Source organism: Fusarium oxysporum, chromosome 5 (assembly GCF_000149955.1).
Source record: "Fusarium oxysporum f. sp. lycopersici 4287 chromosome 5, whole genome shotgun sequence".
Taxonomy (NCBI): domain Eukaryota; kingdom Fungi; phylum Ascomycota; class Sordariomycetes; order Hypocreales; family Nectriaceae; genus Fusarium; species Fusarium oxysporum.
In genome coordinates, this window is record NC_030990.1 from 406850 (window position 1) to 432390 (window position 25541).

Below are 25541 nucleotides of genomic sequence, written 5' to 3' on the forward strand. Positions count from 1 at the left end.
AATGACAGCTCATGAGAGAAGTACCGCATAGGACTTAAGTCGTCAAGGCAAGCCTAATAAACAAGTATAACATAATAACCTATGCACGCCGACCTGTTGTTTATTTACCAATGTTCCTCATGGCGACCTCATTATACCTATCCCCCTGCGGTTTCAAAGCATCAACCAACTTCCTCATATCCCTGATCTCCTCCTCCGTAAGCTCTATATCCCTCGACGCAAAGTTCTCTACCAAACGCTCCGGCTTCGTCGTGCCCGGGATTGAAATCATGCCCTGCGCTGCGACCCACGCAAGAGCAACCTGGGGCAATGTACACTTCTTACGCTTGGCGAGCTCGCGGAAACCATCGGCGATTCTCTTGTTGGCATAAAAGTTCTCGCCTTGCCATTTAGGAACTGTAGAATCTGTGAGCAGGTATTGGTGCATGGGGAGTGGGAAGACTGACTCTGGCGTCTGTAATCTTCGGGGGCAAAGTCTTCGGGCGTTTGGTAGGGGAAGTTCTCTACGAGCCATCCGTGGCCGAGGGGACCATAAGCTATAAACTCGATGTCGAGCTCACGGGCTGTGTCGATCAGACCGTCGGTCTCGTGGATCGTTTCGAAAGCGGAATATTCTGCTTGGACGGCGTCGATTCTGGCGACTTGTTGAGTCAGCCTTGGTGTTTTTATAGATTAAATCGGATGCTCACTTGAGTTTGCATTTCGCAGCGTCTCAGCAGAGCATTCAGATAAACCGATGTACTTTGTTTTGCCTTGTTTGCGGAGGGAATCGAGAGCAGGGATGGATTCTTCAAGTGGTGTATCTGGGGGCTTCTGTCAGCATGTACTCGGCTAGTTGACCTCGGTGAGGGTTGCTTACTTGGATCCATGCGGTGAATATAGTACAAGTCGGGAGTAAACCCTAGTCTTTCGATTGTTCCCTCGATATATGTCGTGATATGCTCAGTCGAGTTGGTCACTGATCCGTCTTCAAAAGCAGCAATACCACACTTTGATGCAACTATTACAAAGGTTAGCCAAAAACAGCCCCGAAAAAGAAAAAACGTACTGAAAATTTTATCGCGACAGTTGTGCTTTCTGATAAAGTCACCGAGGATCTTCTCATTCTTTCCAGGACCGTAAGAAACCTTGAGCCGAATGGTTAGCTGTCATTGTTCAAGAGAGTCAACGATACGTACAGCAGTATCCCAGAATGTACAACCCTGTTCCAATGCTTCCAGCAACACGGGCTCGGCCTCATCGTAACTGAGGTCATTGCCTAGTGCGAAGCTGATGCCCATGGCACCAAAGCCTGGCGTAGGGACTTGCAAGTCTCGGAAGCGCATTGACTTGACCATTGTTGGTGTTGGCTGTGTGCACAGGATGTGGTGTCGTGTGAGGCTGACGAAATTGTACCAATTCGAATGTGAGTGGTAGTACCGTATGACGAGTTTAGCCTCTCTTTGCAAGGAATAAGGGTATTGAAAAGCTGAAAATGAACGCTTACCGGGGTTTCCATTCCGACTACGCGACATATGGAGTGCTGATACAGTGTTTCGGCAAGCACCGGGATTCAAATCATTTCGGGGAGCACCCGGCTATGGCGGAATGCGTTATCCCACGCTAAGCACAACCGACTTCGTGCGTGTCACCGAGACCTAACGTTAACAGATAAGATTCACCGAATCTGGGGTAGGATCCTTGCCAGCCAAACGAGGTAGGTTACCCGCATAGTTCGCTTGAAGCCAAGACGAAAGGTCCTGCCTATTTTCTCCCAACGATGGCGCACGGAGTTTCTTAGCGGTATGGAGACGATAGCGCGTCTAGTCGCCTCAACAGTTGAATTCTCGAATTAAGAACAGTTGTTGGATAGTATTCTGTCCTCGTTGGCCATCAACAAGAAGTTGTATCTCTTGATTAACCCTCGATAGCCCTCAGCATGTACCCTATCTTGTAAGACTACTTCGTTCACTTAGGAAGGCCTTGACAATAGATCGATATGCTAGCAGGAGGCTCAGTGATCTGTAAATTAAGTGCTACTACATAAGACTGTTGTATTAGCCAGCTATAGTTCTCTACAGACTCTTGACCAATTGTCTCAGAGAAGTCAATCATGTTGAAGCTGGAAATGACCTTTGTAACCTAAGAGCCGCCAATTCTAGTATCGCTTGAGCAGTAGGTCCATTCCGCAACGCCTTCACAAGGCAGAAGGCATGCATCTGCCCTTCAGCCTTTATAATAGATGCATCAACCCCGAGGCCCTGTAGCCTTTGACCAAAGGCTACGCCTTCGTCAACTAGGGGGTCAACCGCTGATAGAAAGATAATGGTTGGAGGAAATTTTGACACGACATCGTCTGGGAGATGTGTTAGAGGAGAACCCAGCGCTGTTTCTCTGTCACTTTTGTTCGGGATGAACGTCTCAATCATCCAATCCATTGTCGCCTCTGGTAGGAAAGGCCCGTCCTTGAATGTGGTGTACGAGGGATACTTCTTGTGTGTAACGGTTACGGGAGCCCAGAGAACGATCTGACCGACTGTGGCGGGCAGTTGTCTTTGCAACGACATCTGCATCATGGCAATGGCCATGTGTCCTACAGATGATCAGCGCTTAGTCGAAGCTGGCTTATTATACACAACATACCTCCAACACTATCACCAGCCAGAGCAATGGTTTTGACCAAAAGGTTGTACCGCTTTCCATGACGAATCATATACTCCAGAACTTCATAGCTCTGCTCAAATGGGAACGGAAACGTTCTATGTGGTGCAAGCGTGTAGTCCGGAAAGACTATGGCAGCTCCAGTTCGCCGAGCCAAGTCCTCGACTAACACGGCAAACGATTTGGCACTTGCGCATATCAGCTTGATTGACATAATTAGTATAGAAGTAAGGAGTCATGCTTACCTCCCCATGACCCAGCCGCCACCATGAGTGTAAAAGATCATTGGAAGTGGCTTGTGAACCAGAGCCTTTGGTCTAAACAGTGTCACAGATGTCGGGCCATATTCCACCCCGACTTCAATTGACTGTGTGACAATATCATTCGCTGGTTCATGGCGCTGTAACTCTTCCAGGCTCTCGAATGCCTTGTCTGGGCCCCCAAGCTGATGAGGAGCAGACAGGCCATCGATTGCGGCCGCAAACTTGGCGTTGATGGGGTCGAGGTTAACCATGGCCACTGAATGGACCAATGAAAGAGGCTATGAGGAATTTATCTTCGTCAACGAAGAACAGTTACACCTCAAAACACAAAACAGACTTGAGACTATAAGCCTCTCAGCGTCCCCGGCTTGAGCGCGGCATTGCTGGATTTCATGGGATTAGGTTCGGAGGTTCCATTTAGTTGCCGGAGGTTCCCCAGTTCCCCGGTATCTCTACGCTTTCATGCCATTGCGTGGAGTCTTCCCCGCATCCGTGGTGTACGCTAAAGAAAAGGGCCCTTACTTATCTTGATAAGGTTCGGCTTGCCATCTGGGGAGTGTCAGTAATGTCAGGCTGGATGTTGCTTGGCGCGGTACAATCCCTGGGAGCGGACACTGTGGAGATGACAAGACCTCATGACGGTACTAGTGTTGGGTATTGCTTCTGGCCATTGGATACCTTGACAAGAGCATCAATTCCGGCGGGACCTTACAAGGGCCGTTTCGACAGTGACTGGAATACATAAATGAACTTTCAGTCATACCATTCTAGCTAGTGAGCCGTAAACATGTTCCACGCAAAGCTTGAATGGATGTCTTACTTGGCGGTGTATCAATACAGGGCTTACATGCCAAGTTGGAAACTCTAAAGGTGGCAAGTTCATATGTCCCTAGCACCAAGCTCCTGATTTACTGTCTCTGGGATCCGACCTTTCAGACGGTCCTTTCCTTATGCAACTCTTGACATTGAACCCTGGACTAGCACAGACCCCAAACGGCCACATTTACTAGCCCAAGGTCTGCTTTTCTGGGTATGCAAACAATAAAAAGCCGCCTGAACCGACGAGAGCCATAGCCTAGAGAATAATAAACCTAACTTGAATGGTAGCCGATGAAGCCGAACATATGCTTAGACTAAGATAGAGTCAACGATACAATATATCAAGCCTTTATCAGGTAACCACGAGTAACCGTAATCCGCCAAAGCTTCAAGTGAAGTTACGTCTAAGCGAGATTCTGGGGTCGTCTAACCGACTCCCACGGACCAGATACCGGGTTCGCGGTCGGATATCCCGACATCCCAGACTTGACCCCGGTAGCGAGTCTAGCCCACTACAATGCCCCATGATGAATGGCCGTTATTATGGTATCAGATTAGGAGATAGAGGTTATCTTTCATACCTGGTATCAAGATGCCGGAGCTCCTGTAAGATGAGCTACTCTTCAGGCTTCTCGAATCTGTATACATACAAATGTGTAGTATATACCTATAACTCCAGCGCGCTCATTGGTCGGGGAGATGTGCTTTTTCTTGCTTACTCGCTGTAGGCTGCTTTTATGCTCACCCCCCAATCCGAGTCAGTGGCTTATCCCATCGGTTGGGATCCATCATTTTGTAGTTATCTCTCTAGCGACAGAGCTAAGGCTGCCCCGCTTTACCCCAGCATTGCAACAGCCCATACACTGACTCCCTAGCCCAGTCAGGTATAAATACCACTATTCACTTCTTCATCCCATCATCTCCAAGCTGCACTCATCTTCCGACAATGGCGTCTCCAACAATTTCTTCCATGGACCAGTATACATCTTCCTCCAAAGACGAGAAGATCTCACCGCATCATGGTGAGGCTGGTAGTTCTGATACCGAGAAGGGAGAGTCGAGGGAGGTCTTTCAGGAGAACGTCGATGGAGTTGAGTTCAGAACCGTCAGTTGGCAGCGCGCTACTGTGGTGTTTCTCAAGATCAACTTCGCGATGAGTATCCTTGCCATCCCTGGTGCTCTTGGTGCGCTAGGCTCTGTCGGAGGATCTCTGTGCATCGTTGGATACACTTCGCTCAACGTTTGTAAGTACATGCATGAAGCCTTGGAGCTTGACTAACGGTTTTCCATTTAGATACCGCTCTCGTTCTTGGCGATTTCAAGCATAATCATACCGAATGCCACAGTAAGCAGCAAAGCCCCGACCGAGATTGAACAGTCGCTTATACCTGTCCAGCACTAGCTGATATGATGGGCCTCATCTGGGGTCGTTGGGGTCGTGAACTTGTCGGTGTACAGATCATCGTCGCTCAAGTCCTCATCTCTGCAGGCGGCATAGTCACATCAGCTATCGGTCTCAACGCACTATCAGATCATGGAGCATGCACCGTCGTCTTCGCCCTCGTCTCCGCTATCCTCATCACGCTCTTCTCGTCGATACGCACATTCGCCCGTCTAGGTTGGCTAACCTGGTTTGGCTTCATCACATTCGTCCTCGGAGTTTTTATCTTCGTTGTCGCTGTGACGCAAGTCGACAGGCCAGCTGCAGCTCCTAAAACGGGCGACTTCGAGCTCGGCTGGGCACCAATTGCGTATCCGAGCTTTGTTGTCGGTATGATCAACGCGACAAATATCTTCATCAGTACCTGCGGCTCTTCCATGTTCTTACCTGTCATATCTGAGATGAAGAGACCGCATGATTATCGCAAGGCTTGTCTTGTGGCTGGCTTCATTGTCGGAGCCATGTATCTCTCTTTCAGCCTTGTTATTTACAGATGGTGCGGAACTTGGATCTCAACGCCGGCTTTTGGCAGTGCCGGTCCTCTCATCAAGAAGATCGCTTACGGAGTCTCTTTACCCGGACTTATTCTCGGCGTTGGCATCTATCAGCATGTCGCTGCCAAATATGCCTTTGTCCGCATATTACGAGACTCTGAGCACCTGCAGGCCAATACATTTACTCACTGGAGCACTTGGCTTGGTATCAACCTGGCCCTGGGAACTGCAGCCTTCATCGTGGCGGAGGCGGTGCCGATCTTGAACTATCTTCTCGGCTTGGCCGGTTCTCTTTGCTTTGCGCCATTTAGCCTGGTATTTCCTGCGCTACTGTGGATGTATGACTTCAAGAGCTACAAGACTGGGACGCTGGGCCAGAAGGTTAAGTACGCCTTGCATGTGCTCATTATGATTCTTGGTTTCTATATGATTGTGGCTGGCACGTAAGTACTGACTGATTCTCTATTTCCTTCCGTGTGATGTACTAACCAGACATTCCAGTTACTCTGTTGGCATTTTGATCAAAGAGGCATTTGACACTGGGGCAATTGCCAAGGTCTTTGACTGTGCGGACAATTCGGGTTTCGTGCAGTAAGATCGCACTGGTTGTACGGGTCACATGCCAAGTCATGTTCTAGCTTACGATCTGGTTTTACAATAAGAGATGGACCACGGATAAAAGATGAGCAGAGGCGCTAGCCTTTGTAAATCTTTTTATGTAACGTGTAGCTTAGACAGAGTTGCCAAACAATAATTCATCTCCTTTATCTTCATATGTACTGTCTGTTCAATTGCCCATAGACTGGTTTTGTCGTCCTCACCTACGATTCCGGCCGTCTCGCGCGTGACATGAATCGTCATATGCTGTGTTGTAGTCTTTCAAAATGGTCTATGTCTAAGATAGTTCGAACCTCCTGCCAACTTCATCCTGATTAAATAACAAACGGGAACATTAGATACAGAATGGGGATCAGCGTCATAAAGCAGGATCACTTTTAATTTGAAAATACTGCTCTTCGAAGGAGTGTACATTATGACCTAATCTATCTCTATCTTAAGCCTCCCAATACCACGATCAACACAAGCCTGTAATGCCCGCCCCTTTTCTTTCTCAAGCAGCGCCGTGCTCTTATAGTCAACCTTCCCCTCGCAAACTGCAACTTTACAAGCACCGCAAGCTCCAGACTTACACGAGTACAATATATCAAACCCCGCGTCGTTGAGCACGTCTAGTAGGGTCTTGTTCGGAGGAACCGTCATCGTTTCGTGTCTGTTGGAATCCGGCTCATCGACTTGGACTTCAAAGGCATCTCCCAGATCGCCACCTCCACCATTGCCAAAATCTTCGAAATGTAGCATACGGTCTGGATACCCAAATTCATTGGCAATATTTGCACATTCTTTCATCATGCCTGAAGGTCCACAGGAGAATATGCGTGCGTTGTATGTTCCATTATAACCGGGCTTCGGTATGGCGTTTCTAATATCGAGTCGTTCACCGTCTGATCGACAATACAAAGCGATTTTGTTTTTGGGAAGTTGATCGAGAAAGGCGGCCTCTTCAAGACTTCGAACGGCGTAATGTAAATGGTATGGTAGGCCTTTGCTCTCCCAGTCACGCATCGATGGGAGGAAAGCTGTTATCCCGATCCCTCCAACAATCAGGATACGCGTCAAGCTCTGGTCGCATTTATCGTCGTTTTCTCGTGCAGAAGGGTTTGTCCCAGGGAACATTGCAATCTCGTCGCCGATCTTCAACTCGTTGTGTAGATAGGCTGAACCTCCTCGTGATTGTCGATCGAGCGACACGCCCAGGCTAAACTTATAGATATCGCCGTCTACAATCGAGTAAGAGCGCTCGAATTCTTTTTCGCTTCCGAATGTGATCTGGGCAAAGGCGTAAGGGTCGAACGCGGGGTTGACAAGAGTCACAGGCTCTTTCAAGGCAAATGTGAGCTTCCTAACACGCTGAGCGACAAGGCGAGCGTCGACCAGAGTGTATGTCTTTGGAGCACTCCTCAATCTCTCTTTTGCAATATCCAGAAAGAGATCTGTCATAGGAAGCTGTGTACATTCCGCCAGCAGATTCAGGGAGACATCCCTTGCTCTGATGACACGCTGAACGTTCAACACAGACCACTTGGGATATGGTCGATCTAGCAAAGAGATTGTGTCTCCTTTGCAAATATTGCCTGTCTTCAAGACTCGCATGTTCCAGCCTGCTCGTCCTGTTCGTATCGTTCGTTTTAGGGCTCGCGGCCATTTGAATCGGGAGTTGAGTTTGAAGCATGGATGTCGTGGTTCGCTGACTTCGAGAACAACGTCTTTACCGAGCTGGTATGTGTCGCCAATACACACATTGTCGTCATTCATGTTCGTCGTGACAAGATTCTCGCCGTATGCTCCGACATCGTATAGATCTGGCTCTGGTGGGTTCTCGGCTCGCCAGTCTGGGTAATGATCTGGGTTATACTGATGCACTGCGCGTTCTGTGCCGCCGTGTCTGCTGGAAGCGTGTTCGTCGCCCAGCACACCAGTCGCGCTACAGAATATTGGTCCGTCATGTCGCTGTTTGTAGATAGCAGATGTGATCTCGCCTCCTAGGGCGCCTTTCTTGACTCTTCCTGCTCTGACTTGCAAAAGAACCCCTGGCTTAGGAATAGGGGCAGTATCCAGATGTGATACAGTCTCCTTAGGAATATTCGTTGTCGATGGAACTCCCATTGCATTAAAAATTATCCAAAAGAATTACAATCCGTATTGTTTAGCCGTTACATACTCTCGTAATATGAACCCTTCTTCATAAAAGCGTGTACCAACATGTGTAGGTATCTCCACTTTTCATTACCCGACAGTTACGCGAAGGTTCCGATGAGACCGGGTAGCATACGGAAACTTCCACGATGCTTAATTGCATGGATCAGCTTGTTGAACCAGTGCTCTTGTCCAATTAATCTCGGAATGACTAATACTACCTCTCGTTGCAGAAATGGGAAGTGGGACGAAATTCGGAATTGTGGCGAGGCAACAGCAAAGATTTCGCCAGCTACAGGGTACGCCATATGCTGGAACGACAGGCTCGACAAGACCCAGTAGTCACATAAGTCACATAAAGGCACCATGATCAATGCGATGGAATACAGATACTATGGAACCCGAGATGAATCAAGACTGGTACTAGCCATGAAAATAGCGATATGAGTCAAGGATGCAAGTAAAGACATATTTTAAAGACAGATATATCTAACACAACATGTAGCGGCAACCTAGTATGCTTATTGATTAAAATGTGCTGTTAGAACATATAGCTCTATGACAATCCACTAGCCATATATCCTGTGTTGTTGGGCTCAAGTCTTACCATACTGGCAAAAGTATAAAAGGCTTGTTCAAAGTATAGGCCACGAGAAGCCACAATCAGAAGCACGGCAGTTCAAAGTGTCAGTTCATTCCTGTGAAGTCGGTGGAGTTGACGCAAGGCAATTCCGTGGAGACAACGCTCGAGCAACGCAGCTACCAGGAATGGAGTGGATAGATTCATTTCCTGGCTTCAGAATATTGTTTTATTACCTTTGTAATACATGATCAGAGAGTCGGATCATGTTCTAGTTGGCTTATGTATCGAAGGCGCGGTGATAAAGTGATGGATGAAGACTGAACGTAAAAAGGGGTTCTTTTCCTTCTCAAATATAATCCAGACTTTTATCAAGCACACTTTACCTTCTATCTCCCCTTCGATACAGATAATAATAATGGAAGTTACTATTAAGGCACTGGCCCTTGGCCTCTTTCTTGCCCAAGCGGCAAATGGGTACATATACTCCCACCGATTTCATTGTATTAACATCCGTACTGATACAACAGATAAGTTCAAAGGACCATAGTAGTCACAACTGCTGCTTGAACACTCCTGAAGGATGGATTTCCCGAAATGATTGGACCAATGCTGTCTGTGCCATGCGCTGGGGATCTGTTGTAAGTAGCCCCCTTACAATCTTGGAGTAAACGTTTGACAAGAGCATCAGGCGACATTTGATGGTGTTAAATGCATCCAGAAACCAGGCAACGTCATAAGCGGTGATGACTTTTATACCAGGTGCAAGTTGTATGGGGCAACTAATGGTTATGGGCCTGAGTGGGAGAAGGGCGCAGGATATCGCGGTACTTGCTCTTAGGCTTGCACGTCTGTAGCTCCGACAGGGTTTTCAACGGCTAATACAATTTCCCCTAGTTGTGTTAGAATAGAGGTATCGCATTCAGATAATAATCTTGCTCCAGAAATCAAGCTGGTGTGCCCTTGCCAATCCCTCCGCCTAAAATTGTGACAGGGGTTCTTAGTCGTGTTGGTCCTGTTACGTTGGATGCCTAATAACTCGTGCCGCCATTTTCTTTCCCCTCTTTCGGCTTTTTTAGCACTTCCTCGAACAGAAGACTTATCAGCCAAACCATCCTACCAAAAGCAATAATGCCAACAGACATGGAGTCGATAGAATCCTGCGGGCTGCCGTACGACGTCCTGTTCGAGGATGCGTCGCAGGACTATACGACACCGCTGCCGACTCCAAATGACATAGAGAGCAGGGAAATCATTCCTAATAGAGAATGAGGTGCCAATGTTGTCAAAATATAGCAGAGATTTATCATGAAATTCGGTAGAAATGTCCGACCAATCGAAGCCATTAACATGCTCTACGTAGCAAAGCACACTACGATACCGGTACCTAGGGTCTACGCAATCTATCGAAGAAAAGAGGACAAGAAAATCATCACCTGCATTCTCATGGAATATATACCGGGTAAGTCACTGATGGACCTGTGGAGCGATATCGATCCGACGTGCAAGGCTTCAATTGCCCGTACTCTTCGCACATATTTGGATGAGCTTCGGTAATTGAAACACCCTGAGTACTTTGGCACAACCCACGGTGGTCCACCAAATATACACTTGTTCATGCAAGATGATATTACAGGGCCATTGAAGAGCGAAAGAGAGTTCGTCGATGCTATTATTCAATCATACGCCATTCAGCTTGGCCCAAGAGGAGCCCAAAAGGTTCGGTACTACCAACGAGTTCTTCCAGCCATCTTCAACGGTGACAATAGTTCCATATTCTCACATAACGACCTCCAAAGGAAGAACATCATGGTATTAGACGATGGGTCGTTGGTTATAATCGACTGGGAGTATGCGTCGTGGAGTCCTGTTTACTGTGAGTATTTTGTGGCTATGTTTTGATGTCTCGCTTGGACTGATGACTGGCATGAGTACGTTGGTCAAGCTCTGGATGAGTATCCTAATGAGTATTTATGGTTTGCAATTATGCATCGGGAAATGTGGTGTTGAAGAACAGGTTCGAGATGCCGGACGAGGTGCAGCAAGCAATTATTAGTCTGACTTCGGAGCTTCCGCTCCAATCTCTCTGGTCAACAAGTTAGATGCATTGGTAGTAAGCCCGAGGCCATCACGGGGTCGGCGCTAATGTGGAGCGGAGATATTCGTATGACCCCTGGAAGCTATGCGTTACTAGCCATGAAATATTTTTCTCGGGGTCGGGGTTAAAATAGATCGGGGATATCGGTGCATTCTCCCTGCAAGCTTTGCAGTGACTCATGCGACTTACCTCAATCTTCATCTCCTACTATAAATTGCGCCTATATCTTCATCAAACAAGCCCTTTCTAACTGACTTCTAAATACGAAAATTGGTAGAACTACGATGGACCCAGACACCGAAAAGGCGAGGGGTGAAGAGCCGAACCCCGAGCAACCCAAGCCTAGTGCCGACTTCCCAGATGGAGGGTTGAAAGCATGGTCCGTTGTCGTGGGGGCCTTTTTTGGGCTTTTCGTCAGTTTTGGATGGACCAACTGTACGAGCATCTTCCCCATCTTGCTGCGACACCAAATAACTAACCATGAGGACAGGCGTTGGCCTCTTTCAAGGGTACTACGAAGCAAATCAGTTGCGAGACTTGTCACCCAGCAATGTCTCATGGATACCAGCCTTGTCGATGTTTATGATGTTCATTACTGTAGGTCATGACTGAGTTCTTTCATGTCGCGTGTGCTTAAGCTATTGCTCAGGGACCTTTCGTGGGGCGAGCATTTGACAACTTCGGTCCGCACTACCTTCTCTTTACTGGTACACTGCTGCACGTATTTGGGTTGATGATGGCATCGATATCGTCCGAGTACTACCAGTTCATCTTGTCCCAGGCGATCTGCAGTCCTCTAGGTGCAGCCATGGTTCTGTATCCGTCATTCAGCTGTGTCACAACTTGGTTCCGACAAAAGCGTGCTCTGGCATTGGGAATCACCGCTAGCGGCTCTAGTCTCGGTGGTACAATTCTGCCTATTGTGGTTAATCGCTTGATACCACGTATTGGGTTTGGGTGGACGATGCGTGTTTGCGCTTTTCTCTTATTTGGTTTGCTTGTCGTGACGAATTTAACAGTCCGATCACGAATTGCACCTCAGCCGAAGGAGGCTGGTATCATAGCTTATCTCCGGCCTTTTACATCGCTCTCTTTTGTGCTTACCTCGTTGGCGGGCTTCTTCTACTCCATGGGAATGTTTATTCCCATTACTTTCATGGTAACCTACGGTGAACATGTCGGCCTATCAAACAATATGGCAGGGTATCTAGTCTCGATCTTCAATGCATCAAGGTGAGTTTTATCCACAGAGGTTTGAGCTTCAGATCTCTGGCAACATGATGCTGACAGCAACAGTGGAATCGGGCGTATTCTGCCAGGATATATAGCAGATAAGGTTGGCAGCTTCAACGTGTCAATAGTAGCCGCGACTCTTTCAACGATCTTTATGCTGGCATTGTGGCTGCCAGGGCATAGCCATGAGTCAGCCATCGCTTTCGCCGCCTTGTTCGGATTTAGTTCCGGCACGTACACAGCCATCAGCCCTGCCTTGGTAGCGCACATCTCAAACCTTGAAGAAATTGGCACCCGTTCTGGGACCATGTACGCGTTCATGTCTGTGGCTGCCCTTACTGGCAGCCCAATTGGGGGAGCTTTGATCTCAAGTGCAGACGGGAGCTATTGGAAGCTTCAACTTTTCGCGGGCTGTATGCTTGGTGCCGGAACGGCGTTATATGTCGCTGCGAGGCTGTACATAAGTAAGGGTAGGCTGTGGGAGAAAGTATAATATCTCATCTACTATAGAATGATGTTGATAGAAAGCAGGTAGGGGGGTGGTTATCGCCACTACCCATTAGAACCGCCAGGTCATTGATAAATCCAGTCTACAGTCAATGTAAGCATCCATAAATAGATAGAAGTTCGGACCTTCGTTCCACGCTAGAAACCTCTACTTTGAATGGGTTAGAGCGTCGCTGCGTCGACAACGTTGCGATTGGGAGGCTGCAAGTAGAAACGTTGCAGCTAAGAACCTCTAAGGAAGAGCCAATCTCTAAGGAAGAGCCAATCAAGAAGTAGTACTATCACCTCCAAGGGAGCGCCACTCGGTAAATGCCGTCTTGTGACCTACGCTACTGCCAGCAGTACCAATTCCCGATAATCCAAATCTTCCTAGGTCATCAGCATTATGGCTGTGGAACTATAGTCCATGTCTATACAGAAAAGTCATTGAGCATGGCGATTACAACCGGTGCATAATTCAAGTTCTAGGGCTTTACTGTTCTGATGTATACTATTAAATAAAAGTGAGCCAAACGCAGGTAAGCCGTTTCATGTGAAGTGGTTCCAATTGTCTCACGTCAGTGGCTGCAACAACGATTCCAACACGGACTTCACCACAACAACCCAGAAGAATGGCCCCGATGCAACGCTACAATACGCAGGTACTGGCCACCCCGGCAATTAATACGATAGTGGTGGTCTTATGAAACTTTAAATACTATCCTGTTACCTTTTATAGCCTGTTGTAGCTAATTTGGGCTCTAGTTAACATCATTCACATATTCGGTCCTTTAGCTTGGAGCATTTACGGTTGATGCCGATTGTCGTTTCGTAGACCTTCAATGACCGATATCGCGAACGTCTCGCAATTCTAATATTGCCATTATCGAATATAAATACCATTGATCAAATCCCCAGTACCAAATGGATCAACTCGACAACTCTCAATCACACAAACACCACAATCCAAGACATATTTATTTCTTCTTCCCTACCTCGCCATCGTTCCCGCAACAGCGATTGCATAACTCTTCATCATGCTCTTCAACAACATCATTGTCGCCATTGCTCTCAGCGGCGCTGCAACTGCCCTTCCCCAGAAATACCCTATTAAGTGTGGTGACTCAGTCTGCCCTGCAGACAAGCCCAAATGCTGCGAGGTCCTTGTCAACGGAGATCTTGAAATCGGGTGCTTTGAGGAATGTCCTGCTCTACCCCAAGTCCAAGCAAAACTTCGGCACCGCGAGCAACCCACCATCACTATTGCAGCATCTCCGCCCATTCAAACTTTCGGTCCCAAGTGCGGAGACTCTTATTTCTGCCCTGTCGGCCAAGTCTGCTGCCCTAACGCGCTGTACCACTGCGCCGACCCTGACAAGGTCGCCCAGGAGTGCCCTCTGTAGTGTGAGGGCAAATTTGCCAACTTACTGGCCTAGTGATATGGCAGTCTGTTCTGGAATCAGATTGGACTACTTTACAGGGTTGAGAAGGACTGTGTTATTTTTTGGTCTTCTTCTTCTGTTTCGTTATATCTCTTGGGTCACTGGGTAACAGTCGGGATGTAGAAGGCTTTGTCATGACTGTAATTAGACTCAATGGTATGGTATGATTGCGGTACTTTCTTCGATAGAATTCATTTTATTCTTGCATGGTATCAGGAACAGCTCGAAACCATCAGTGCCATCGGGCTCATCTTCGCCTCGTCCACTAACCCAGGAGCGGAGATGGGATTGAAATTGACATACCTACACTCTACGATTGACTCCTCGTTCAAACCAGTGGCTCATGGAACAAGGATACAAGAAGCACCCTAGACAGCGTTGCAAAGAAATTGAACTTGAAATTGGAATATGTCGTAGCAGCTGATCAGAGGACTACACGTAGCGCTACAGATTGTCTGGCCAGCATTCACCTGGCGACGTTTCGGCATAAGATCTACTTATGCCGGGACTATAACTACGTGTAATGGGAATGGGAGTGAGCTAAATTTGGCTTTTCGCAGATCATCGCTTTAGTGCTTCTTGTCAGCCACCGAGCGCTGCGCCATGCTGGTAAGCAAGGCAGAAAGCCACCGAAAAGTCTCCGCAGCTGATATATCAGCCTCGTCGCAAACCGATAAACGAAAAATATAACAATCCACAACAACCACAATTTTCGGTAACAACAATTAAAAATGACGCGAAATATTCTCATCGTCGGGGCTACTGGCCAACAAGGCAAAGCCACCATCGACGCCCTATACAAGACCCTTAGCAGCTCGCCTGGACATGAAGACACCAGAGTCCTTGCGTTGACAAGATCTATTGAATCGCCAAAGGCTCAATCTCTCCAAGCAGAGTATCCAGCAATTACCCTTGTGCAAGGAGATACCCAGACGCCGCAGCCCATCTTCGACCAACACCCAACCATATCATCGATCTTCGTAGTTACAGTTCCGCCAAATGATGAGGCACAAGCACTCCCTCTCATTGAAGCAGCATCGTCGCATCCATCAGTAGATCACATCGTCTTCTCTAGTGTGGATCGTGGTGGCGACGAGACTAGCTGGTCGCAACCAACTGAGATTCCTCATTTTGCCGCCAAGCACCGCATTGAGCTCCGACTGCGGGAACTATGCAAAGAGAACAACAAACGATGGACCATCCTGAGACCAACTGGTTTTATGGATAGCTATAACCCTGGTTTCTTTGGTCAGATGATGGCGTCCCTTTGGGCAGAGGGAATGCCAAGAGATCGAAAGATGCAGTTGATTAGCACACATGACATTGGTGTGTTTGCAGCAAAAGCACTTTTGAACCCAGATGCTTGGGTGGGAAAGGCAACGGCTTTGGCGGGTGATGAGTTGAGCTTTTCTGAGCTACAAGAGATCTTCCGAGAAGTGGTTGGAGAGGAGCTACCCCAGACATACAAAGTTGTAGCATACCCCGTTCTATGGATGGTGAAAGATGCCTCAAAGAGCTTTGAATGGTTTAGAAATGCGGGTTGGAAGGCGGATATAGAGACTTTGAGGGCACAGGAGCCTGGACTGCAGAGCTTTGCGTCTTGGCTGAAGGAGTCCAGTAAATGGAACTGCGTTTAGATTAAAGATTTTGTCTTTATAAGCTTGCCCTGGACTATTCAAGAAACCAATATCTACCTCATCCCTAAATCCTAATTATGAAAGACTTCCCTAGAGTCTCGGAAACAGCTTTAAAGCCGCTTCATAGTAAATATTCCTATTCTTCTTATCTTCCAATGGAAAAGTATCAACAAATTTAGTAAAGCCCTTGCTTAGTTTCTCAGGCGCATGCGGAAAGTCACTGCCAAAAAGCAAATGCCCCGGCTTGGCGAAGCTCAGTATCATAGGAAAGACCTCTTGACTTCCCGAAAGCGCCGCATCGAAGTAAAATTGCTTCGCCTGTTGAACGATATCCTCGGCGCTCATGATGTCTCCAAATTCAGGCATGGCTATCATTGTGGCTCTTTGGACAAGCGCAGCGAGTGTTCCGCCAGCATGCGACAGAATGATCTTGACATCGGGAAACTGCTCAAGACGTCTGTTGAGGATCATGTCCATGGCGGTACGGCCTGTTCCGTGTGGCCAATCAAAAGCGGGCATTGGAAGGCGGTCGTCAAAGTAGACAGCCGCAATGTTGTTGATGGGGTGAACAAAGATAATAGCCTTGCGGCGATTCAGCTCTTCCCAGATGGGAACGTATTCGGGATGTCCAAGATATCCCTGAGGAGTAGCATAGCTGGTGAACAAGATGACTCCATCTGCCTTCAGAGCATCAAAAGCGTAGCGTAGTTCCTCGAGTACAAGAACCGTGTGCTGCAGAGACGGGACTGTCGCAAAGAATCCATTCATCGGGTTTGCATCTCGCAGACTGGCGGAATATTCATTCATGGCGCGAGCAACCCTGGCGCTCTCTTCAGGATCAGCGATGTGGGTGACTCCCGGAGTGCTGACGGAGTATATGGCAGAGGTGATGCTGTGTGTCTGGTTGAAGGCCCTGTCACTTTGAACGCTCCATGATGGGACTTTTATGCCTTTTAGACCAGCCCCGACTCCTAGAAGTTGCTTGAATTAGATGGAATTTTCTCAGAGGTGACGAGTTGAGAGAAACTTACCTTCTAGCTGGGGAGGAATGATATGGTGGTGAACATCGATGCGAGGAATGTTAGACATATTGAGTAGTATTGGAGTTTTGGGTCTCTGGATGTAGTTTGGATAGGAAAGATAAAGAGTTGATTGATGTTCTTAATCTTTGAGCAAAGAGCACAAGGAATTTTATAACTTCCGGGCCATAGGTATATTGATCCTCGAGTATTGCCATAGACATCATCAGCCATTATTGCTAAAGAAGCAATTGGTGCCGAAGTTGCAACAACCGCGGCAGGGGAAGCTACGGCAACAGAAATAGCAGCTGGCAAAGCATCGGCTACCGTAGTCGCCGAGGGTACAGGGGCTGCTGCGACCGAAGGTGCCGTTGAGGCGGTGGCACCTGAAGTCATCGAAGCAGTGGCAGCGAACAGGACCTTCTGGCAGTGCGCACAGGCGTTCGGGAAATGGGTTGCTAAGGAGGCTGTTGAGCTATCATTGCTCGAAGCCGGAGCGCGCGCCTTTGAAGCAGTCCTTGATACCATAGCGAAGAAGGATGACAAAGACGCCGAGAGGCTTGCTAAGGCTATGCCCAACATCGACGAAGCACTCAAAAAGGCAAATGACTGTGTCTCAGATTGGAACCTCTGGATGTCTCGTCATTTTGATACCAGGGCTCAATACGGGGTTGTTCAAGTGGACGGCCATAAGTTTTCCCTCCTGGAAGTTTTTCAGGCACAGATATCGCCAGTCAGCCTCTGCCTCACACAGAAGGTTTATCTTGCAATGGACGTCGCGTCCCAGTCCATGACACTGAACACCGTCAAGCTTTTAGTATCTAGCCTCCAAGAATACTGCCAGAAATTAAAGGTGATAAGCATTAGGATTAAGGATAAGGAGCAAAAGAAGGTAGCTGCAGGGCTTAATGACCATGTTGGTGATGTAGATACAGCTATTACTGATCTTGTGGTCAGTGCCAATAGCTTTTAAGAATCAAAGTTGGTTATTATGGGAATATTAGAATATGGCAGATGCTGTTTACTTATATGTGTACAGCTATATTGCAGTAGGCATTGTTCAATGAGAAATTTGGTTTTACTGGCATCTTCCATCAGCTCCTCTGAGCTAACATCAGATGAAATGACATAGCTGACTGAAGGGCTTCTACTAGCGGCTAAGGTTCATGGATAGAGGAATGTGTAGTCAGGATTCGTGAACTAGACGTATTTTAGGTCATGATAACGTCTGAATTTAACTATAGATGACGTCCAAACCCTTTAGCTTCTCCGCGACAAGCTGCAGTGAGGTTTTCATGAAGATGTCGCCGCTCATCTTCGTACTCTAGGTTATATCCCATTGGCCATTACCCAAGTGATGGCGTATATTGAACGTTACACCTCCCGCAGCTTGGCTAGATCGCAACTTGGCGCTAAATCTGAGGTTGTTCATACACGCCTCGATCTACTAGGACTTCGGTGGATCTGGCAACTATGGGATCTTTGTCCCCTCGTGGCAAAAAACGACCTTTAAAAGGAAGTCTCATATACTGCTGCTGAAGGCGGGGGTAATATTAAAGTATTAGGAGTATTACAGTATAGGGAGATGCTGTAGAAGCCTCGATAGTAGGTAGATGCCACTAGTCCTTACGCCCGGCAGGGGCTTTTACTTTTACCACCCCACGCACCGCCGTTGTTATCGAGCGCCCAGAATACAGCGCCGCCTAAGCACAATCCATCAGCCCATGCCATCTTCAGTGCTAACGTATCAGCGTCGTCATAGCCTATCCACTGATCACTTCCCCAAGTCGCATACTTCTGCATAGCCTTGCTGTCAAGCTCGACGGTGGCTTGATTGGCCGATATGGCCTTTTTGATATCACTTAGCACCATGACGCCCGTTGGATCTTTGACACAAGAACCCTCTTCACTTGGCCCCGAGGCAGCACAGCCAGCTTCTTTGCAACCAGAGGAGGAGAGGGTATACCCGCGGCCGTACAAGGGGATGCCGAGGTTGATGAGCGACGGATCGGTCTGGTTCGCCCACAGTGGCATGAGGTTGTTGGCGATATCAACTATGCTCGCCTGGTAGGTCACAGTGTTCTTGGCTGGTTCAGAGTCAATGCCCCAGCCGTGTAGATCGTAGGCCATGAAGTTGAAGAAGTCGACATATTTGGCCATACCGGCAGGATTGAAGCCCTGGATGCTACCCCAGTCCGCTGGCAGCGCCGCTGAGATGCCAAAATCTTTTCCAAAGGCTTCTCGAAGCTCCCGGACGAGGGAGACCAGGTTTTCTGCATCGGCGTTCGAGGTTGTCGGAAATTCCCAGTCAAGGTCAACGCCTTGGAAGGAGTTGGTCTCCATGAAGGATTTGAGAGACGAGATGAACGCAGATCGGGAGCTCGATGAGGCTGCCATAGAAGACCAAGTTTCGGTAGAGAAACTGCCGCCACCAATGGCAATCCACGTTTGCAGTGAGCTGCTCTGCAAAGCGGTGAACTGCTTATAGTAGGTAACGTCTTGAGAGTTCTGAGCGCCCACTGCGAAATTGCTAGAGTCGAAATCGGCAAACGCCAAGACAAGATGGGTCAATCCGTTGGTCTGGATCTGGGAGGGAAGGACGACATCGCAAGACCGGTCCCAAGCCTGCTGTACGCGCCAGTAGCCAACGCGACGGCCGTTGGTTGCCGTCTTACCGTCAGTAGAGCAAGAGGGAACCGTAGGTACAGAGCAGCTCCCGTACGCTGACTGACAACCGTCGCTGCAGTAGACACTCGTTGTTCCGCAGTATCCGGCCGAGGAACAGCAGACGTTCAAAGGGCAGCGGGCTCCATCGTTGTCAGGACCGCACTGGGCGAGGACAAGGTTGGGTAGAAGTCCAAGAACCAGGGCCAGACGGCCGACAACATGAGGGAAAGAGGCTAACATGGTCGAAGATACTTGAAGCAGGGACAGAAGATCTGATTGCTAGGCTCGAATCTTCTTAAGCCTATTATATGTCCCATTCTACAAAGTCCCAGTCGCCACGTCGGAGACATTTGACCGTCTCAACACTAAGCCCTACTAATAAATACTATCTCCACATCTAAAATAACGCTGACGCCAAGATCTTGAAATATTTCATGTGCCGCGAGGATGCTTTTTTAGCTCGCAGGACTAAAAGAACCGGTAAGGCGATCGTTACTGATAGAGAACCGTGCCGCGCTTAAAGCGGTCAAACCGCGCTTGGGGTCCAAAAGCTTCGACTCCATCACTTGCTTTGATTGGTTGTCAAGGAGCTCGAACCTCAGTCCCCAGTGATCCTTCTCCACCGTAAGCATGCGCCAAACTTTCAGGGCCTATCCCAGACAACGGCTTTCGATGCAATTGGTCTCTTGCAGGTCTCTCCTGAATTTAAGACGGCGCAATGGCAAAGAAGAGCTAGGCGTCTTCTACACCCTGGATGAGAAACCATGACCTTGCTCCTGACATGAATATCCCCTGTTGAAAAATATACCCATTCTTAGCTTAGCTGGACAGACACATCACGGTGCAACTGTCTGCGCTACAACATCATTTGGGCTTCCAGTTAGCTATTTGGACAAGTTAACTGACTTGAAGCCGGCGTCTTGCTTTAGAAGATGAGAACACTTGAATGGGCGCGATATCGGGCCGGCCCGCTCACGTTCTCTTCTCTTGGGGGGAAGAGTCTATTGTTAGGTACTTTGGTCTAGCCCTATGGGGCAAATGAAGCTTGGGGGGAGTGGACTCGGTGGAGCAGGGAGATTATCAAATTAACCTCAGCGCTTTTGCAAGGGTCGTTTTGAAGAGTGAGCCCACATAAAGGCATTGTGCCCTGCTAGGACGCCGAGGGGGAATTCCTCTGCGTCGTTTGCCTTTGCCAGAGCCAAACCAGCGACTCGTCGTCGCCATGGAGCTCTCCCTGCTGTACTTTCTCTGCATACTTTCTCTAGCCTCAGCCTCGTTCCCCTTCAACTTTGGACTGTAAGCTACACGGACCTCCTGCCCTAACTTCCCCCTAACTGGTCCCAGCTCATCCTCTCCCGTCCTACTACCGCGCGCAAAAAATCCCACTAGCAAAGACGGCAACTGTGGTTCTAATTCCGAAACTAACGCAACATGCCTCACATCCACTTTCGGTAACTGCTGCTCCGAAAAAGGATTCTGCGGCAAGACTTCCGCGTACTGTTCGGAAGGATGTCAAGAAGCCTTTGGTAGCTGCTCGTCGAGTGCTGATGGGCAGCTTGTGAGCACTTCGGGATCATGTGGTGCGACGTCCACGAGCAATATCACATGTGAAGGGAGCACGTATGGAGACTGCTGCTCTGAGAAGGGATACTGCGGCAAGAATGCAACCTATTGTGGTGCCGGGTGAGTGCAATCTAGTGTTTTTGATCCGACAAGAGCGGTGTTACCCTTGGCTTCTAGCCAAGCGGGCGTGTAGTCAATCCAGACGGCATCGCCAGCGTCAGGTTCTCCAGCACTCTTTTAGACGTCACTGACATCGAGATATCGACAGGTGCCAAAGTATGTTCGGTACTTGTTCATCCGGTGACGAGTCCTCCACGACAACCGCAACATCTGACAAGACTTCAACCTCGACGGCGGCGTCATCAACGAGCCTTGGCGCTATATCTATTGACGGAAACTGCGGATCCAACTCGGATATCAATGCCACCTGCAAAGACAGCACGTTTGGCGATTGCTGTTCGGCAAAGGGGTACTGTGGCGGGACCTCGGGCAAGTGACCCCGCGAAAAGGACGTGTGTCCCATACACAGTCCAACAATGCTAACTCAGCTCTCTTGAAAAGACTATTGTAGCACTGGATGCCAAGCTGAATACGGTTCCTGCGATTCGACATCCTCGTCTGCGTCCTCATCTGCGTCCTCCTCGACATCCTCGGCTGAATCGTCCTCGACAACCCCTTCGACAACCCCGTCAACAGGCTCCCTGAGCACCGGTGCCAAGGCGGGAATCGCGGTCGGATCTGTCATTGGAGGGCTTGGAGCAATAGGGCTTGCCGCTTGGCTTGTGCTACGAAGGAAGAACAGAAAGTCTTCGCAGCAATTGACGGATAGCGATGCGGGGAAACCTAATGAAGAGACGAGATATGAGTTGCATGACGAGAGGACACATGAGATGCATGCGCAGAACCTGGTTGAGTTACCTGCTGATTATCAGAGGGTCGATGATCGGGCTGCGGCAGGGTATGATGGGGCATACAGAGGACATTAAATGCGGGTTCTGGATTGTAAGCTCTATCAAGTGTGATCACTCATATGGGTGTGACTGGGGACGTGCGATGTGAATCACCATGAGGTTGAGATTGGCTGCTACTGCGTTTTTAATATACGAAATTAATTATTACATTTTTCTAAACGCCCGTGTAAAGCTACCTAACTCTGCATCTGCACCAATCTTCCATCTTCGGCATCCATCTACATCCATTTTGACAACTGGCATATCTTGACTGTCTACTCAGTAATCAATGGCAAACCCTGTTGAATGCCCGTGACAAAGCCAATTCATGTGCAAGCTTGCTACTAAACAATCTAGAACAAGGGGATAAGATACTCTCGTCTTGCTTAGAGGGTTGATTGAGAATCTGCTGAGCTGGTTGGTCTCTCTCTTTGCTACCTTATCAAAGGTACCGTGATGCTCCAGGACTTGAGGGACATGGCTCTAGAAAAAAGGGGCAGTTCAGCTCAAGATGGTAGCAACTTAGTTCTGGGAATGGCAATGGACTTAAGTATACTTTGGCTTCGTGTCCGAGTTCTGTGGTGTTGTCACACAGGCTTTCGAAATTCTGGACTCACATGAGGCGCTGGTTGAGGGAGCTACTGAGACAAAAGTCGAGTTACAACAATTCTTACAGAATGCGAAAAATGCAAGGCATCGGTAGCAAGGTATCGCATAAGATCACGGCGAGGTTCCCGAGACTTGAGAATTCGTTCAAATCCTTACCCCTGGTGATGAAAGCTTCTTTGTGGATATCGATTTGAGTGATATCATGTGGGCTCCCAAATTGGATTGGATGCTCTCCTTCTAGTTATGGACTGATAAGTAGCAATAGAATATTGATTTCCTTTTCAATCAATAAGGAGAGGAAGTTTCAATAACCCTAAGATAATCACTAAAACCTATAGTCCATCTCTAAAGAGGCTTTCGCCCCCAAACAACCTTCTGTCTGAAATACGAGTGAATCTTGGGTGATCGAATCTCATGTCTAAAATGCGAGATGAAGACAGTGACTTCTTCCTCGGTCCATCCCAGCGCAGTTGCCATGTGAAGAACAGTTCCTTGTGCGTCTTGTTCGAAAGCAGCCTGCATGTACTGCCCAGCACTTCGCTGCTTTGGATCCTTCGGCCATCCTCCAACAGGATTCTGTCACAACGTTAATCAGTACTAACTCTAGCATGGGGAAACGACCTACCTTGAAGTCCCGCTCTTCAATGTTCACAAACCCTGCTTCTCTCATTCCTTCTCTCTGGATGTTTTCTTCAAATATCGTAAACGGTCGTCCTATCTTACGTCCACCTTCAACGAAGAACTTCTCCCACTGGCTTAGCGCACTGCCTGGCAGAACTTTACCGTCGTCGCTTTCGACGCGTGATGATGGCTCATAGCTTTCGATGTAGCTCCTGGTTTGAGGCACTTGTAGGATTCCTTGAACAGAGACTTCCAGTCTGCGATGCTGCCAACGAGCCAGCGCATATGAATGTAGTCAAAGGAGTGGGTTGGAAAGTCCACTGTTGAGTGCAGTCTTCTATCTGACTGCCGTAGATCAACGTTAGTGCCAAATGGATGGAGATACCGTGGACTAATTGCAAAGGCTTACAACTCCAAATTAGGAGGGATCCAGCCAGGCTGGATCGGCGCGAGGTCAGTACCGATGACGGAAGCATTGGGGAACTTGTCGGCGAACTCCCTTAGGTTCGTGTGAGCCTGCAGTACTCTACGGTTGTTTGGGGTAGCGTGAGCTTACATGGCCCAGATTCCTATCGTATTGTCAGTTACGCTGGCCAGTACTCGTATAAGGTACTTACCAGTTCCCGTTCCAATGTCCACAGCAGTCTGAAATACCATGTTATTCAGCATACCTCATTACATTCGTGCCGGTCCACCTTACCTGAATATCGTCTGGCACGGGTGCCAGGTGCAGCTTGTCGCCCAGTAAGAGGGTGAGTACATGATGACTAGATATCAAGACCATCAACTAGACTCCAATGCATATCCCCAAACTTACTTGATATCCATTGCCTCTTGGCCAGTATCGTCGATAGGACCCCTTCTCACAGTCAGTCGTGATAACCATGCCTCTCCGCTATAACTCACCAGTACTCAGGATTTCCCCGCTCACTCTGGTATGCCCTCCCATTGATGGTTCTATACTGAAGAATACTGGATGTTAAGGACGCAGTTGAGCTAGCATTCTCAAGCACAGCTGAGTCGCCATCCTCTGCCGTGTTTTCCTCCTTTGAAACAGCCCAAGTAAGCGACAGCAACTTCACCGCATTCCAAAGCTCACCTCTGGTGATTGTGACCAATGCTCTGGTGGTAGAAGACCGCTTTCCGCGGGGTCTACACGTGGTGGCGTTGAACCAGCCGAACCTGAATCCGCACGCTTCTTGCGAGCAGGCGACGACATCTTGGTTGCGGAATTTCGAAGAATGAAAAGAATTGAGAGCGCACTGGTGGTCTGAGTAACTGATCATGACATTTCAGCTCGGACTGCGGAGTCAAAAGTTCGATAATCCATGTTTGTTGATGTATCAATATGTGTTCAACCAACAACAGTGGAGTGTTGGCCAATTGTTTGGCTTTTATCCTTGCAACACATATGCATATGCCGGAAAACTGGCCCGATGTAAAGATTAAACATCATGTTATATGCGACTGAGTTATTTTTCTTGCACAGGTGTAACATGCGAGGAATGTTATTTGCCATGGAGGCATTGAATTGCATTTCCTTGTGCGCTACTCAGTTTGATCAATGTCAACATGACTAGGAGTAATACTTTTGAGGCAAGCAGTGATAAAGCAAGCCCAGCTTTGACCTCTTTGTCCCTTTGTTATATTAATATGTTCATGAATTTACTTGGGAGCAGTGCCAGATGGCGAAAATGGATGAAGAGATAGAGAGCCGCCCATCACAGTAGCCACAGCGTCGCGTGATGTTGTATCAATATCTGTTCCGCAGGCTGGTATAAAACTTTCCTAGGCGCAAATCCTTTATCTAAAGTGCGCCATGTCTTTCCATATCCATTGATTGACTCCCTGATCATGGAAAGCGAGCGGATGCATGGTCCTCCGAGGTTCAAGGGGGTGAGGGTACAGTACAACAATGAGTGTTGACGACGACCTTCAGAACCTTCGCTCTGACTAGTGTCTCAGTATGGGATTAGATACTTCCTTAGTGACATAAGCACTGGAAATGCCGAGAAGATGAGAACTATCCAGGTTTGCATCGTGAGGAACCTGATACAAAAGGCCAGGAAGATGTGAGGCACGGTTTATAATTCCCCTAAAGGTTAAATAGTTAATAACACAGTTGCATCTACTTAGCGCTCTTGGGCTCATTGGCTTGTTAGACTAGAAACCTGAAGTTAGTGGCTGTATGCCAACAGGATCTGGGTTGCGTCCTCGGCAGGGCC

At 48.3% G+C, this 25541-nt stretch overlaps 13 protein-coding genes across 14 annotated transcripts; 7 read left to right on the forward strand and 6 right to left on the reverse strand.

Moving 5' to 3' along the window:
• Positions 1–100: 100 nt before the first annotated feature.
• FOXG_15320 (alcohol dehydrogenase) lies at positions 101–1514 on the reverse strand (the record flags this gene model as incomplete). The annotated part of the gene is made up of 6 exons (XM_018395406.1): positions 101–396; positions 447–641; positions 690–803; positions 860–1000; positions 1049–1127; positions 1179–1514. The coding sequence occupies 6 exons, from the start codon at positions 1512–1514 to the stop codon at positions 101–103; spliced, it is 1161 nt and encodes a 386-aa protein (XP_018255258.1).
• A 576-nt stretch (positions 1515–2090) lies between these two features.
• Positions 2091–3154, reverse strand: FOXG_15321 (uncharacterized protein; the record flags this gene model as incomplete). Its single annotated transcript, XM_018395407.1, has 3 exons — positions 2091–2572; positions 2623–2828; positions 2886–3154. The coding sequence occupies 3 exons, from the start codon at positions 3152–3154 to the stop codon at positions 2091–2093; spliced, it is 957 nt and encodes a 318-aa protein (XP_018255259.1).
• A 1514-nt stretch (positions 3155–4668) lies between these two features.
• FOXG_15322 (uncharacterized protein) lies at positions 4669–6332 on the forward strand (the record flags this gene model as incomplete). Its single annotated transcript, XM_018395408.1, has 4 exons — positions 4669–4966; positions 5017–5067; positions 5119–6100; positions 6159–6332. The coding sequence occupies 4 exons, from the start codon at positions 4669–4671 to the stop codon at positions 6250–6252; spliced, it is 1425 nt and encodes a 474-aa protein (XP_018255260.1). The 3' UTR covers positions 6253–6332.
• Positions 6333–6695: 363 nt separating this feature from the next.
• Positions 6696–8381, reverse strand: FOXG_15323 (uncharacterized protein; the record flags this gene model as incomplete). Its single annotated transcript, XM_018395409.1, has 1 exon — positions 6696–8381. One exon carries the CDS (start codon positions 8379–8381, stop codon positions 6696–6698), a length of 1686 nt encoding a protein of 561 aa, XP_018255261.1.
• A 1207-nt stretch (positions 8382–9588) lies between these two features.
• Positions 9589–10946, forward strand: FOXG_15324 (uncharacterized protein; the record flags this gene model as incomplete). Its single annotated transcript, XM_018395410.1, has 4 exons — positions 9589–9632; positions 10314–10453; positions 10628–10867; positions 10924–10946. The coding sequence occupies 4 exons, from the start codon at positions 9589–9591 to the stop codon at positions 10944–10946; spliced, it is 447 nt and encodes a 148-aa protein (XP_018255262.1).
• Positions 10947–11373: 427 nt separating this feature from the next.
• FOXG_15325 (uncharacterized protein) lies at positions 11374–12815 on the forward strand (the record flags this gene model as incomplete). Its single annotated transcript, XM_018395411.1, has 4 exons — positions 11374–11524; positions 11580–11686; positions 11739–12322; positions 12386–12815. The coding sequence occupies 4 exons, from the start codon at positions 11374–11376 to the stop codon at positions 12813–12815; spliced, it is 1272 nt and encodes a 423-aa protein (XP_018255263.1).
• Positions 12816–13753: 938 nt separating this feature from the next.
• FOXG_15326 (uncharacterized protein) lies at positions 13754–14456 on the forward strand. Its single transcript, XM_018395412.1, has one exon. The coding sequence runs from the start codon at positions 13846–13848 to the stop codon at positions 14209–14211; it is 366 nt and encodes a 121-aa protein (XP_018255264.1). The 5' UTR covers positions 13754–13845; the 3' UTR covers positions 14212–14456.
• Positions 14457–14949: 493 nt separating this feature from the next.
• Positions 14950–15945, forward strand: FOXG_15327 (uncharacterized protein). Its single transcript, XM_018395413.1, has one exon. The coding sequence runs from the start codon at positions 14982–14984 to the stop codon at positions 15885–15887; it is 906 nt and encodes a 301-aa protein (XP_018255265.1). The 5' UTR covers positions 14950–14981; the 3' UTR covers positions 15888–15945.
• A 32-nt stretch (positions 15946–15977) lies between these two features.
• FOXG_15328 (uncharacterized protein) lies at positions 15978–16976 on the reverse strand (the record flags this gene model as incomplete). Its single annotated transcript, XM_018395414.1, has 2 exons — positions 15978–16858; positions 16919–16976. The coding sequence occupies 2 exons, from the start codon at positions 16974–16976 to the stop codon at positions 15978–15980; spliced, it is 939 nt and encodes a 312-aa protein (XP_018255266.1).
• A 31-nt stretch (positions 16977–17007) lies between these two features.
• Positions 17008–17879, forward strand: FOXG_21884 (uncharacterized protein; the record flags this gene model as incomplete). Its single annotated transcript, XM_018402258.1, has 3 exons — positions 17008–17012; positions 17061–17098; positions 17152–17879. The coding sequence occupies 3 exons, from the start codon at positions 17008–17010 to the stop codon at positions 17877–17879; spliced, it is 771 nt and encodes a 256-aa protein (XP_018255267.1).
• Positions 17880–18390: 511 nt separating this feature from the next.
• FOXG_15329 (uncharacterized protein) lies at positions 18391–19937 on the reverse strand. Its single transcript, XM_018395415.1, has one exon. It carries the CDS (start codon positions 19811–19813, stop codon positions 18533–18535), a length of 1281 nt encoding a protein of 426 aa, XP_018255268.1. The 5' UTR covers positions 19814–19937; the 3' UTR covers positions 18391–18532.
• Positions 19938–20699: 762 nt separating this feature from the next.
• FOXG_15330 (uncharacterized protein) lies at positions 20700–22319 on the forward strand. Of its 2 annotated transcripts, XM_018395416.1 has the most exons (4): positions 20700–20869; positions 20918–21256; positions 21405–21625; positions 21698–22319. In XM_018395416.1, the coding sequence occupies exons 1-4, from the start codon at positions 20796–20798 to the stop codon at positions 22120–22122; spliced, it is 1059 nt and encodes a 352-aa protein (XP_018255269.1). In that variant the 5' UTR covers positions 20700–20795; the 3' UTR covers positions 22123–22319. The 2 variants fall into 2 exon arrangements, with proteins under 2 accessions (XP_018255269.1, XP_018255270.1); XM_018395417.1 differs by having other exon boundaries at positions 21405–22319.
• A 721-nt stretch (positions 22320–23040) lies between these two features.
• FOXG_15331 (uncharacterized protein) lies at positions 23041–24535 on the reverse strand (the record flags this gene model as incomplete). The annotated part of the gene is made up of 10 exons (XM_018395418.1): positions 23041–23271; positions 23321–23440; positions 23479–23653; positions 23726–23815; positions 23873–23885; positions 23934–23961; positions 24017–24083; positions 24134–24175; positions 24223–24362; positions 24416–24535. The coding sequence occupies 10 exons, from the start codon at positions 24533–24535 to the stop codon at positions 23041–23043; spliced, it is 1026 nt and encodes a 341-aa protein (XP_018255271.1).
• Positions 24536–25541: the final 1006 nt, after the last annotated feature.

Bases quoted from the DNA above. Each gene is read 5' to 3' on its own strand.
- FOXG_15326 (XM_018395412.1), top strand. From the start codon at position 13,846: ATGCTCTTCAACAACATCATTGTCGCCATTGCTCTCAGCGGCGCTGCA.
- FOXG_15327 (XM_018395413.1), top strand. From the start codon at position 14,982: ATGACGCGAAATATTCTCATCGTCGGGGCTACTGGCCAACAAGGCAAA.
- FOXG_15329 (XM_018395415.1), bottom strand. From the start codon at position 19,813: ATGTTAGCCTCTTTCCCTCATGTTGTCGGCCGTCTGGCCCTGGTTCTT.
- FOXG_15330 (XM_018395416.1), top strand. From the start codon at position 20,796: ATGGAGCTCTCCCTGCTGTACTTTCTCTGCATACTTTCTCTAGCCTCA. The intron at 20,870-20,917 runs GTAAGCTACACG...AACTGGTCCCAG, and splicing joins TTCCCCTTCAACTTTGGACT to CTCATCCTCTCCCGTCCTAC. The intron at 21,257-21,404 runs GTGAGTGCAATC...AGATATCGACAG, and splicing joins GCAACCTATTGTGGTGCCGG to GTGCCAAAGTATGTTCGGTA.